The sequence below is a fragment of the Pleuronectes platessa genome, chromosome 10, assembly GCF_947347685.1.
Source record: "Pleuronectes platessa chromosome 10, fPlePla1.1, whole genome shotgun sequence".
NCBI classification, from domain to species: domain Eukaryota; kingdom Metazoa; phylum Chordata; class Actinopteri; order Pleuronectiformes; family Pleuronectidae; genus Pleuronectes; species Pleuronectes platessa.
Genome location: NC_070635.1, coordinates 26,464,562 through 26,477,789, shown reverse-complemented (window position 1 = coordinate 26,477,789; position 13,228 = coordinate 26,464,562). Strand labels below are relative to the sequence as shown.

The window sequence follows — 13,228 nt, the reverse complement described above, 5'->3', positions numbered from 1 at the left end:
AAAGGAAACAATAAAACACAGAGAAGGGAGGAGAGAATGAAAGAAAGAATAGAAATAAGGCAGGTAATTGGTGAGTGAGATGTTTTTACCCATTTGTGTCCACTAAAAATTATAATTTTGAGTTTCCTGTGATGCCAGATACTTTGTACTGAACCTGGGTACTGCCTTAGCATGTGTTTGTGTGTGCACTGGCAATTGTGTGCGTGTGTCCGTGTGCATGAGAGTTGGAGGAAGTCTAAAGCCCTGTTTCCCATGCGTGTAATCATCCCAGGATGAGGTAGAGGATGAAGCAGAGCGGGACTTCCCCTGCACCAGAGGGTATTTTCCTCTCACACTGTGGTACTAGCACATGGCTGACCCGAGCTGCCTCTGTGTGTGTGTGTCAAGGGAGGGAGAGACTGAGAGACTGAGAGACTGAGAGAGAGAGAGAGAGAGAGAGAGAGAGAGAGAGAGAGAGAGAGAGAGAGAGAGAGAGAGAGAGAGAGACTAAGAGAGAGAGAGAGAGAGAGAGAGAGAGAGAGAGAGAGAGAGAGAGAGAGAGAGAGAGAGAGACTTTTCTGCACCTTCCTTTTCACTCTTTCTGAAGAACAAATACGTCAACCAGCCACTCGGGTCAGCTGTTCAGTCATAAAGCAGCATTACAGTGCTGGCTCCCCAAAAAAAGGCTAAAGACAGTTAACATGCATGGAATGTCATGGGTGTGTGTGTACACTAGTGTGAGAAGGTTACACTTCTGTGTTGCCAGGTGAAACTGCCATTGACCGAGCTGTGGGATAAGTTCTCTATCATCTATTCATAGCTCTCTGACTGTGGTATCTCCTGCTGCGAAAAGCCGCCTGATCTAAACTTAGTGTCATTTTATCATCATTAACTTCAAGCAAAACAACAGAAATGATGTGCAACTGGGACGGACCCTAGCTAATGCTGTGTTAAACATCCTAATAATGCATTGATTTAGATCAAATCTGCTTATGGACTGCTTCGAAAACAAATTTCAGTTACTTTACATCTCAGGAAGTTGATATGGAAACTGTGGAGAACTTGCTCTAGCCCACAATGACTGAATATAACGGATTATGGGGAAATGATTTTGCTCCGTGTGTATGTATGGAAGGGTCATTGCAGATGTGTGTGTACGAGGACAAATTCTCATAGTACAACCCAGTGTCTAGAAATCACTGAAATCACACACACAAGGCTCGCACACATTGCCCACGCCCCTGGCTTGCCTCACCACTGCCAGGGAACCCAAAAGCCCCTACAAAACAAATTCATTAACCCAGACAATAAAACACAGCTGTGAGGGGCAATGGGAACTGTTTGAAATCTGCATAGAATCTGTTCAAGGCCCACGGAAAGTTCTCAAAATGTCCAAGAATGTAAAAAAAAAAGAGGAAAAGAGAGGACAAGATTTGGAATTAAGAAAGAGAGAGCAAGGGGCAGTGTTTAATTTAATGTTTAACTGGGGACAGTGCTGAGAGCTGAGGTACTTTATTGAAACACAAACCACAAAACAGTTTCTCTGTTCCTGATGCTTGAGATCGGGACCTGTTTTTAATGGAATTCTTTGAACAGGTTGTATAAAGGAGGGACAAACAAAATGGTCTTATACTATAAATATCATCACTTAAAGTTAAAACTGAATTAAAAACAAAGTAGTACAGAAACAGACACATGTTCCAAATCCAGATTGTGATATTGAAGAAACTGGATATGGAAAACTCAGCTACAACTACGTACTGTACTACTGATTATTTGATTTCAATGTTTCTAATGTGTTAGCAAGGGGTAGACAGGGTGCTGGCCGGGCAGACTGCAAGTGAAGAAGCGCTGCCCCCAGAACCGGGGCTCCTGAGCATGTAACAACTCAATGCTGTAGATAAATGTGCCACTAGAGGGCTCTGCAGCTTGAAGAATGAGCTTCTGCAGACCAAATTGCACCAGGAATGATCATTTCTAACTGACAATGACCTCCCTGCTGCTGAGTGTGGGCCAAGCAGCCGGGGAGATGCCGTCACCAAAAGACTTATGACCCTGAGGTACAAATGGTTTTACAAAGAGTGTCAAAATCCAAAGCCAAACCACATTTATTCAGAGTGACCTCTGTGCTGTGCAGCTGCACAAAGGTGAGGACATACACTAAGTGACCTCAGTGTTAATGATGCTGGTAAACTCTATAATGTTACTACTATAAAACTGAATGCATCAAGAACATGGTGTAATGCAGCTGAAATGAATATGGAATAATACAAGTAAAATGTGAAACAAGAGAGTTCACAACAACTGTGCCCAAAAAGCTGATATTATATGTCAAAGAGGTATTTTCCCATGCATATATTCTGTTCTCTACAGAAGATGGATGATCACAGGATTGCATCACTCCAGATATGGGGTCATTTCAATTTCACTTAATCGATCTAAAGGCAGCCTTAACATAGCAGTTGGATACAAATGTCTTAACAAAAACTTGACAGTTCTAATTCCCAGATAAACTGAGAAACATGACTGAGGGAAAAGGACTTAACACGTAGCAGCTACTATCACGATGCCCTTGAGCAACACCCTTAAACCCCAGCTCCTCCATCTGAAACGACAAATGTCTGAATTTGTTTCTGAAAATGTTCAGTTTACACTGCCTTAAGAAAAAACTAAATCAAATCAAAATGACCTTTTTTTAAACTGTTGCCATCGGACCTCCCAGAATAACTGATGCATTTTCTTGTCCTGCCTTAAACCTGGATGAACCCTCTGCAGCCGTTAGCTGCCCCTCTACAGAATCAAGCCATGAATCATTACAAGCAGGGCTGAGGGCTCACAGATCACTAAAATCAAGAACAGATGCACAGCAGGCCCCTCCTTAAGAGCGACTATATAAATAAAAAAAGAAATTAATGAATAAAAGAAATCGTCAAACTAGTAGAGTCCTTCATGAGGTTGGAGGCCTATATGCTCTAATGTTTTATGTTTTATTTTAATTTTTGAGTATATGACTAGATTTGAGATTGTTTAAGGATTGCATCATAATTACCTTTTCTGATTAGAAGAACAGCTTTTTAAAAGTGCATATGGCATGTTATTACTATGACTAGTATCTCCTGTATTTGTGTTTGAGGTGCAAATTCAATTGTTTGGTAATGCAAACTAGGAAAGAAAAACCTTCATTGTGCAGACTGAGTATACTTTGAGTTGGAGGGCCAGTTTTGGCCCACCTGCCGCTATTCTCTTACCAATGCTTTGCGGGATCTGAGTCAACGGATGCAGTGACTATGCGGTCGTACACACATTCTTCCAGAAAGAATCCCAAGTGGAGATAACAATAAAATCACTGTCAACTCTTTAAATTGCATTGCATCCCCCTCCTCTTCTCTCCTCAATGCCCTTTACTCTTCTATGGCTCGCATTCTCAACACAGCTAGTAAATATTTTTATATTGTGTTCCATTAGCGAGCTTTATTAAGCGGTCAGACAGGGTAAATGGCGCCTGGGTGCTCCCTGTCCTGTAAACATTAGGAAGGGCCCTGAAAGCTGCAGCTGAGCACAACACAGTAAACTAAGGCCACATTAGAGAACTGCCTTGCTCCGAGTGAGTAAATATTTAAATGTATTAGATTCACCCCAAATAGTCAGGGGCGATAGTTTAGGGCACTGTATAATGAAAATGGTCACGATGGATTTTTTAGCAAAAAAATGAACAAGCCATTCAGTGAGAGAAAGGTGGTCTTGGGCCAAGGTGTGATGAATGAATATAGTTTTTTGTATAAATACTTAAATGCAAAGAAAAAAGAGACTCTGTGTCCAAGTAAAGTTATTCCAGTTTAAATGTACATCCTCATGTTTGTGGCTTTAGAAAATGAATGTCATCATACATGTGCCCATATGTGTTGGTACTCATTTGTTGGTTGCAGTATTTACCTCAGCACTTTTCTCAGGAGTGTCTATCCCCAACGTGTTGTCTCTGACAAGCTGCTTTAAGAGCTGCAGCTGGTTGACGCTCAGGTAAAAATCCAGACTGCTGGTGACATTCACCTCCAGAGAGTGACCGCACACAACCACCTCCTAAACAGATGAAGGAGACAGTGCAGGGAGAGGTGAAGAAGAGGGAGGTGGGTGGAGGAAGCAAGAAAAACCATTCAGTATCACATCAGGATTGTTTATGATCTCAAGCACTGCTTCTTCTTCTTTTTTTTTAAGCTTTTTACTTTGTCTTAGTCTATTTACTTTTAACTCCCCTCTATCTTGTTACATTTAGCTAATTTGTTCCCTCCTTCAACTCTGTCCCTCTTCCCCCCCAACACACACCCACAGCCAGCAGTTTAAACTTCTGCCTGGAGGCTACATCCAACAGGATATCACTCACTAACACTTTGGGTTGAACCACACTCAAGCCACATCTACAGTAACTACACACAATGGTATTGGCAACTGCTGTATAAACATTGTTTATTCAGACCTCCTGTTTTAAAGCATAAATGGACTTACAATATTTTATTGTAAGTCCTCTGCAACATTAATAATACAATTACCATTTTCTTTCATTTAGATTACGGAAACATATTGAGTGGTCATAGTATTAACATAATTTGTTATATATAAATTCATTTTATGAAGATATCATATATCATCTACATTTAGCTAAAAATTAGTATGACAGAAAAAGTAATTCATCTACAATATTAAGTCCTGTTTTGTTTGTGTTGTCACTGTGTATAGTTACTGGCTGGTGCCTCATGTCTTGTATGGCTGTGTTTGTAAGGACAAGTTTTTTTAATGTTTAGATTAGGCTGAGGCTAAAGTCAAGGATTAGGCATTTCATTTTTAAAGCCAGTGTCTTCACGTAGACAGAAGAACATGAACACGTGTGTGTGATTGTGCAATGTAGGAAATACTGATTTTGTCGGGACCTACGTCACATAATGGGTATCGATGTGGTCTTATTGGGACAGAAAGCATGTCCCCATAACATTAATATGTCACTGTAATGTCCTCTGAAGTCATGAGACAAAACTGCTTGTGTGCTTTTGTGTGTGTCAGTATAAACTATGGATTAGCTGTTATGCATTGTCAAGGGGCACGTTAGCGTGGTCGGACAAAGCATCAAAAAGACAGGAAGTCTTAGGCAGCTGTGCCAGAAAACATCAGCTGTATAAGCAGAAAGGTTTGAACTCTGTGGGTCAAAAGCCTCCATTACATGGCAGACTGGCTGAGGGATTCCTAATGAGTATGTTACTGTTTTTTCTGAAAAAAAACGTAAATACTTCTGACATCTGACATAATCTATGTCTATTTTAATTTAATCAATGGATTGTGAGAGTAATGGTTGTAATCATTACTGTAACAGGTCATGGTCAAAGGGCACAAGATTTCAGTGAAAGTAGTGAACCAACCTCTACAAAGCAGAGGGGGGAAAATAAGTATTTTCTCTGCTGACCCTCTATTGTTTATTTTGCCACAGTACAGATAAATTCTATTCTAAAATTACTTTTAACACTTTTAAGAGAACGCTGAATTGCTGAAATCATAAAAAGCTCTGTCAAAACTGACCTCTGTCGTTCCGCTGTCTGGAGAGAGACTCTTGCTGAAGATGATTGCTGGAGCTGCTGTCACTCGAACAGAAAAGTCAGTCAGGATTGGCGTCAAGATGGCCCGGCGCTCCTGGTGCCTCCGAATACTGTCCATAGATAAAAAACCAGATTAAAAACTGTTCTCATTCAACATACTCTTCAACATATGGAGAAAATAATATAATAACAAACAACGGCTTAATTATAATTTATCTTACAGCAACTCGATGGATACATTATATTGTTAAAATATTCATCACTTGGTGTTGAAGTAATTCGAACATTACACAACAATAAACAGTAACCATAAGGGACCATACATTATTTACTAATAACCTGTTATGGTTACCAGTCATAAAATCTTTGGAAAACTGTCCAAGCTGTCTAAGATCTACAAGTCAATACAATACAGTCAAAACCACAAAATGCTCACAACTGAGCTATTGTTATGCCTTTAGCTGTCAGGCAGACATTTCCAACATGATGTGGCTTTTCAAAATAAAACCAGTGGGATGACAAGCTGAACTCAAAATACAAGACTTCAAAATTGATTTTGCAAAACTGACCTGTGAAATATTTCTGGTCCTTTTTAAAGTTCTGGTCTAACACATCTTACTTGCATGCTTGAATATGGTTTTAAAGGTAGAGTGAGACATTATTTGACAAGTTTCAATTGGGAACACCCCTAAATTGTATACACAAGATCAAACTGAGAACTTCTCACATCAACTCTCTCAATTTCACTAATGTTCATTCCCACAATCAGGTCATATTTGTGGGAACATTTGTTAGCAGTAAAACAAATACACAAGTGGGCTTTATAAGGTGGCACATCTGCTGCTACTAAAACAATCAAGGGTACGGCTTCCAATATTTATAGTTGGCCGGGATTATAAAAAGCCCTGTTTCTAGGTGGCCTAGAGTACAGTACTTAAGCAGATCCAATATCATATTCACTTCTGCTACACAAATGTGCATTACCAGTGCCCTTAAGGGATTCTTTTCTGACATATTTCTTTACATTAAGAGCTAGAGAGAGGCCTAATTCAGAGGTTAAATGATCTGTGAGGCCAATTGGTGTTGGCTAATCTCCCCTCAGACAGGGATTGAAACAACGAGTGTCCCGTTACAGTGGACAGGTGCTATCATTCACCAGCAAAGCTATGAGGTGCAAGTCTCGGTTTACAAATAACATTGGGTCCTCTGACTGGATTCAGTGTGCCTAAGAATGCGTGCACCTTCGAACGGGTGTGGACAAAACAGATGGACATTTTTTTTCTCTTACATGTAAAACTAAACAGTTTGGACAGTATCTGGAGATATCAGTGGAATGGACAAAATGAGAGACGCAAGCACTGGGAGGCTGACAGGAGGGGAGACGGGAGAGTTCACAGCTCCCTGACACAGGGTCTTTCCTTGCCGGCAACTGCACACTGTGACAAGGACAGATCCTGTCAGTGGATCCATGGTGCTGGAATTTCCTCCCAAAACCTCAGGAAGCCAACTGAGGCCACTGCAAATGACCCCCCCTAAAAACTGCCTCAATTCTAAAGCTGGACAGAGGTGGGTGGGATGGAGATATCGATGTAGAGAATGAGGGAAAGGTGCAAACTTTGGAAGTGGTGCGTAGAACTTTCTAAATCACATGCCAAGTAATGACTAGATTTGATGGTGACTGTGGCTGGGGTATACCATGCCGCACACAGTAGTACAGAAAAGCCAGTTTTCCAACAAGGACTCCATTGCTGTTCCTACAACAGCATGGAGAGAGGCAACCACAGCCACCTTGAATGATTTGTTTGGAAGCTAAAACTGAGTGTGGAGGGAAATTCACAAACCTTAATAACAGCAGCAACTTTGACTTTCCCAGCACGACCAAACACAAAATTTAACATATTTGGATATAAAAATGTGAACAAATGAGAGGAAACCCTAAAAATAAAAGATAAATGTTGGGTTCGGATAAGAGTTCAGTGGACATTTCAACAGACAAAATTTGATGCAATCCTCAGGTGAAAACATCTGATTAATAGATGTAGTTATAAAAAGTCACTGTGAAAGCAGTCGTGTTAGATCCTTTGAGGAGAAAAGTAAATGCTTAATTACCTTTTAGGTTATCTGATATCAAATTCTGAGTACAAATCCATACATACTTAAAAAAGTTTGGCCTTCTGTAAAGGTAGTAAGCATCTTCTAGAGCCCAACATATGAGCCCAGAATCTCACCTCATTGCCCTTTCAGACAATCTGGCTTTGGCCGTCTATTCATTGACACAGACATGATGACTGCAAGAAATAACTAATGTGGTTCAAGCCTTAGTAGCCCTTTGGTCAAATAAGATGGTCAGCCTTGTCAGACCCAGTATAGTAAGAGAGTAGAACGCTAACATTGGTCCAAGTCTGCTAATTAAAAGGGCCTTTTAACAGGTCAAGAAGAGCATAACAATGAGTTTTTTAATTAAGTTGGTCAAACTATTGGGTAGACCGAAATAAGCACAGACTAATGGTAAAGCACTACAGCTCTACTTACTTTCTTACTCTGACTTATTTTGGCTGAAAGCAAAATCTAAAATGAGAAATAAACAATTTGATTTAAGGAGTTATTAGTCATCGCTATTATCAGCAGCACAAAGCAATAATGTGTGGAACACATAAACCAGTCTAAAAGCTCTGTTCCATTCACTCAACCAAACATGATTGGCTTTAATGCATACTCACTCTTACCATGCATCTTTTAAGACAATGAACAGTTGGCTGACATTTTTGAATGTTTGTGGACATTGTTTAGACAAGAGATGTCCAATGCTGTTAAAAGCAAACAGTAGCTAGACCCCAAACCAGGAAGAAGAAACTCTAAGAATGGGGGTCTCCTTTAAATAAATGCTGAGTGGTTGTAACAATAAAGGGTCTTATTGCAGCCTGAGAGAAGAGGGCTCAGCATTAGTTTCACCAACAGCAGTCTGTGTATTCCTGGCAGAGCTCCAAATATTAAGTGAGTATGTGTGTTTGTGTACGTGCATGAACACATTTTTGTGCATACAGGAGTATGTATATAAGTGTTGAAAGGAGGAAAGAAAATAGTTTTCATGATGAAAATGAATTAGGGTTTGTGTGCATGTGTATTACAGTGTACCTGGGTGTGTCTATGTTTGTTTGAAAGGTGTGAGTATCACAGTCAGCCTCACTAAGCTGTGATGACCTGTGAGCTCTCAGTCTCAATCAGGCCTGTGTTGATTCTGTACTGAATTCTTCCAGAAGGCTTATTTTTAGTTGACAGGGAACAAATCTGGACTCGTTGCCTGTGATTCTGTGAGTTTTGGGCCTGTTCCCTCTTAAAACACGAGTGAAAAAAAAAGGTTGTGGGGCCAAACAGGCTGTTACACTCATGCATGTTTTAGCTCCCGAATCTATAAAAAAAATGACAGGGTTTGTAATTACCACTGTACATGATGGCTCCATGTTGGGAGCTAACTCAATAACAACATGCTGCTCTCACATTAAGACTGATGAGATGAATCATGAGAAATTCACAACAGATCCCACTAACAGCACCTGACAAAGGGTGTAATGATTTACAATAAGAAATGAGATTCAAGGTCATAAACCTCCATTTCGGGTGGCATGGTGGTGCAGTGGTTTGCACTGTGACCTCACAACAAGAAAGCTCTTGGTTTGTTACTCCCAGCTGACAAACATCTTCTTCTTTACTCCTAATCAAGACATGCAGGTATTAATTGTCAACTAAGTCTGAAGATGTGAATTAGACGGTTGTTTTTCTCAGTATGTTGGCCATGTGATGGTATGGAGTCCTTTCGTGGGTGTACCCCGCTTCTCGCCCAATGTTAGCTGGGTTTGGCTACAGTTGCCTGTGATACTCAAAGGATAAACGGAGTACATAATGATGGAATGGATAATGGGTGGAAATAATAACAATATTAACTAGGGATGCACCGATATGGAAATTCTTGGCCGATACCGATATTTAAAATAACAATCTGGCCGATAGCCGATACCGATATTTGTTTATTTTCTTTTTGTTGTTATTCATTCACCCTTTTGTGCCAGAAAAATAATTAAATCATTATTTAAAAAGCACTATTTAAAAAATGTTCAGTCCTTCATCACTCTTATCTTTTAATGACACAAATTGAATCAGATTTATGAAACAATCTTTGATTTAACTAAACTTTATTTAACAGAGACTTATAATGACCATTTTTCCGCAAGTTGAAATGGTTCCTTGGGATCTTAATGAAATGACTGTAACATATTTTGGTCAAAATACCACAAGGATTATTTAAAACAGCACCTTTTTACCCTGTCTAAAACAGCCCTGTTAAAGTATCATTATAGAGAACGCCCTTCTCATTCTTTTACGGTAGCAGTATTGCCCGTTTATTAGAGGTGTTACGGCTTCTGTGTGTATGACGTATGTTCTCAATTCCCTTGTTACCTGTGCATGAGACGGATGAATAGAGCCGATGCACATGAGAATAAAGTACTTAAACAGACGCTACGCTCATACTTTTTACGCCAAGTTACACTGCGTGAGTCAAGATAACTTAACAAGCCCTCCTCAGTTTGACCTGTTTTTAGTGTCGGGCAGAAATCCAATCGCGTCAACACCCACCGTGGCCCTTCGCGATGCTTTTTTTAATTAAACAGTCGGATTCCCCTGGTCCGCACCAGTTCTCAGTCAGCTGCTAGGCGCCAGCCGGAGGGTTCCCCCAGCGGTCGCCGTAGCTGAGGTAGGGTGACCATATTTTCATTTGGGAAAACCAGGACACCTTGTCGGGGGGGGTGGCTGGGGGGTGGGCGGTCATGTGGAGGATGCTGCTGCTTTAATAGTATTTTATTATTATTCAATTATACCGGTATATTATATTATATAGATAGAACAAGATATTTACAGTTGGTTTATTAAAATGCTTTTCAGTAAAAGTCAATAACAATAACTCCAATAACAAATGATAATTTTATTCAAAATGCTTGAGTCAACAATTCCTGTAATGAATGAACAGCACAATGAAAGAAATAATGTCGCATCTTAACATCCTTCACTTCACTATCAATAACTCTGAACTCGAAATAACACTCACTTAGCCTCAGTTATGAACAAAATAAAGTCTGTTTTGTAGGGCTATTGGGGGGGGGGGGGAATTAACCAATGAGCTGATTTACAATCATTGAAAATAATTAAAATAAATAACAAATGAGCTAATTTACAATCAGGTAGCCTATTGGAGAAAATAAATTAACAAATGAGCATAATACAAAAAAAACCCTCTTGTATACTCGAAAAAATAACTTAAAATATACAAAAAAAAATAATAAATATCAACACACCATCTTAACTTCCCTGCTTAATCCTCGTCTCCCTCTTCATCTGTTTTGTCCTCCTCTTCGTCTGGTTTTTCTTCCTCGTCCTTCTTTGCCCATTTGTATTTTGCTGTAGAGCTGATCTTCTTCAGCAGTGTCTTGTGGCCCAACATGTACGTGTGAAAGTCCTTGCATGACATATCTTTGAGATTGTATTGCACAAATAGGATCCCTTTCAAAGATGGAACTGAGAGCTGGTTCCTCTCCTTTGTCCACTGGCTCTGCATCCATGAAAACACTCTCTCCACATTTGCATTATGTGGAGAAAGTGCGAAGACAAACTGTGCCATCCTCAGCAGCTCCGAGTAGCATCCGATGCTTTTGGCCTTCTCGAAGTACTTGACCCACCTCTGGTGCACCTGCAGGCCCATGAATGCTTCATCCTCACTGCAGCTTTCCACAAATTTCTTTAAATTGGACACTTGGTCAAAGCATTTCACATCGTCAATTGCCACCCCTTTCTCCTCAAGGTACTTGATGCAGGCCTCCACATCATCCCACTTAGGTGCCTCGCTCATGTCCATCCACATGAAAGGTGTGAATTCTTCCATGGGCGCCATCCATTTCTCCAGGTACTCCAAGCATGAGCTATACATGCCTAGCACATCCGCCATGAACTTATCACATCCCTCTCCAAGTCCTTCTCTGCGGTGTGCGGCAAGCAGTCCCTTGACTTTCAGGGACATGAAATTATTGGTCTTCCGTTCAATAACAACGTTGTGGATGCTGCTCAATATTTTCTTGATTTCCATGATGGAGTTGTCCTCCCTTTCCATCTCCTGAATGTGGCAGTGGAAGATGGACATGAGGGAGTGCATGTGCCACAAATACACCTCACTAAAAGGGTTTTAAAAAAAAACCTTGATCATCACAGGTGGCTTTTCTTGGGATAAAAAGAATGCTTTTAGAGCAGGGAACATCTGCAGCATCCTCTCTAATCCTGGGAATAGAGAGAGCCACCTGGTCTTGCTGTGTGACAGCATCCTCCTGTATTCCACATCCACAAAATCGCAGTACTCTTTGAGGGACTCTGTGCGCACAGTGTATATGTGGAAGTACTGGTAGATTTTGAAAATGATATTTTCAATGTCCACATTAAGCCTATCTGCCCCGTGATGGACACAGTTGTTGGGCATCCCACGCCAATCAATGTTTTGTTTTGTAGCAGCCTCTTCAAATGTGCAAACACATTATTTCCCCCTTCGTCACGCCGAGTTCCACCAAAATTGGTGTTGCAATTGTCGCCGGTAAATGCGACGCATTTGGAGGCCAAATTGTTTTTCGTCAATGTTTGTATTAAGTAATTGGCGATGGTCGTTGCAGTCTCGTTGGGTGTATCTTGCACTTCAATTAGTTTACTCTGAACACCACCCGCCTTCCAATCAAAATACTGAATAATGATGGGGAAGATTTTCACCGCACCATGATTGCTCCCATCAGTACTTACACCACAATAAGGGATGTCTTTTAGTGCTTCGTGCGCCACTTCTACAGAATGCGGTGCCAGTACACTATCAACAATAGCCTCGGTCTTAGTTCGGGCACAACTAAACTTTTTAGCAGTGTCTGAATCGGGGAGGGTCTTTTTGAGCAATGCACTAGTGCAGTCCATGGATCTGTAACTGTTTCACTGGTGTTTCACTGTGTGAAATGACCATGCAGCCTCCGCTGCATTCACTGCATCCTCGTTCCCTGGTCTGAGAAAGTACTGTGTGATCGAGCTAGCACTACCCTCGCCTCGGACAGCTGTTCTGTGCTTCTCCGTGTCCAGGTGGATTTTCAGATCTCTTGCACCTCCATTGGACACCGAGACATATGTGCCTGCTTTGCACACTGTGCACAAGGCTTCCCATTTGTCTCGACCCGGTCTGAAAGCCGGGAAACTCTTTAGTAATTCGTCGGTAAACGAGCACTTGCGCTTCGGCATGTTGCTTGCGTATGACTGACAGTCACGTTGTCTACGTTCTGATTAATAGGGCTGACAGCATAGGGGCGGGGATTAGGCTACGTCGCACGCAGCGCCGTGGGCAGTGCCCTAGTGCATGTAAATGTAATGGTCCAAAGAAGGTAATTTTAAAAACCAGGACATTTCCTCTCTCTCACTTTCTAAAAATAACCCGGGACAGGACGTGAAATACGGACATGTCCCGGGAAATACGGACGTATGGTCACCCTAGCTGAGGTGATCCGCGAGAAGGGCCCGACACGCGTCCAGAGTCGCCGCCGCCGACCGCCGTACCCGGTCCCCTCCTTCCGCGCCGGCGATGGACACCGCCCCGCGGTCCAAGA

General features: G+C 41.3%; 1 protein-coding gene across 3 annotated transcripts in view; it reads right to left on the bottom strand.

Annotated features, from left to right (window-relative positions):
- LOC128448952 (intermembrane lipid transfer protein VPS13B) overlaps positions 1-13,228 on the bottom strand; it is a 325,941-nt gene that overhangs the window by 98,222 nt on the left and 214,491 nt on the right. For all 3 annotated transcript variants that reach the window (XM_053431840.1, XM_053431841.1, XM_053431839.1), the window contains exons 33-34: positions 5,542-5,668; positions 3,913-4,056 (exon numbers count right to left, since the gene is read on the bottom strand). In XM_053431840.1, the coding sequence (XP_053287815.1) occupies positions 3,913-4,056; positions 5,542-5,668 (271 nt within the window). The remainder of the gene's footprint in view (positions 1-3,912; positions 4,057-5,541; positions 5,669-13,228) is intronic.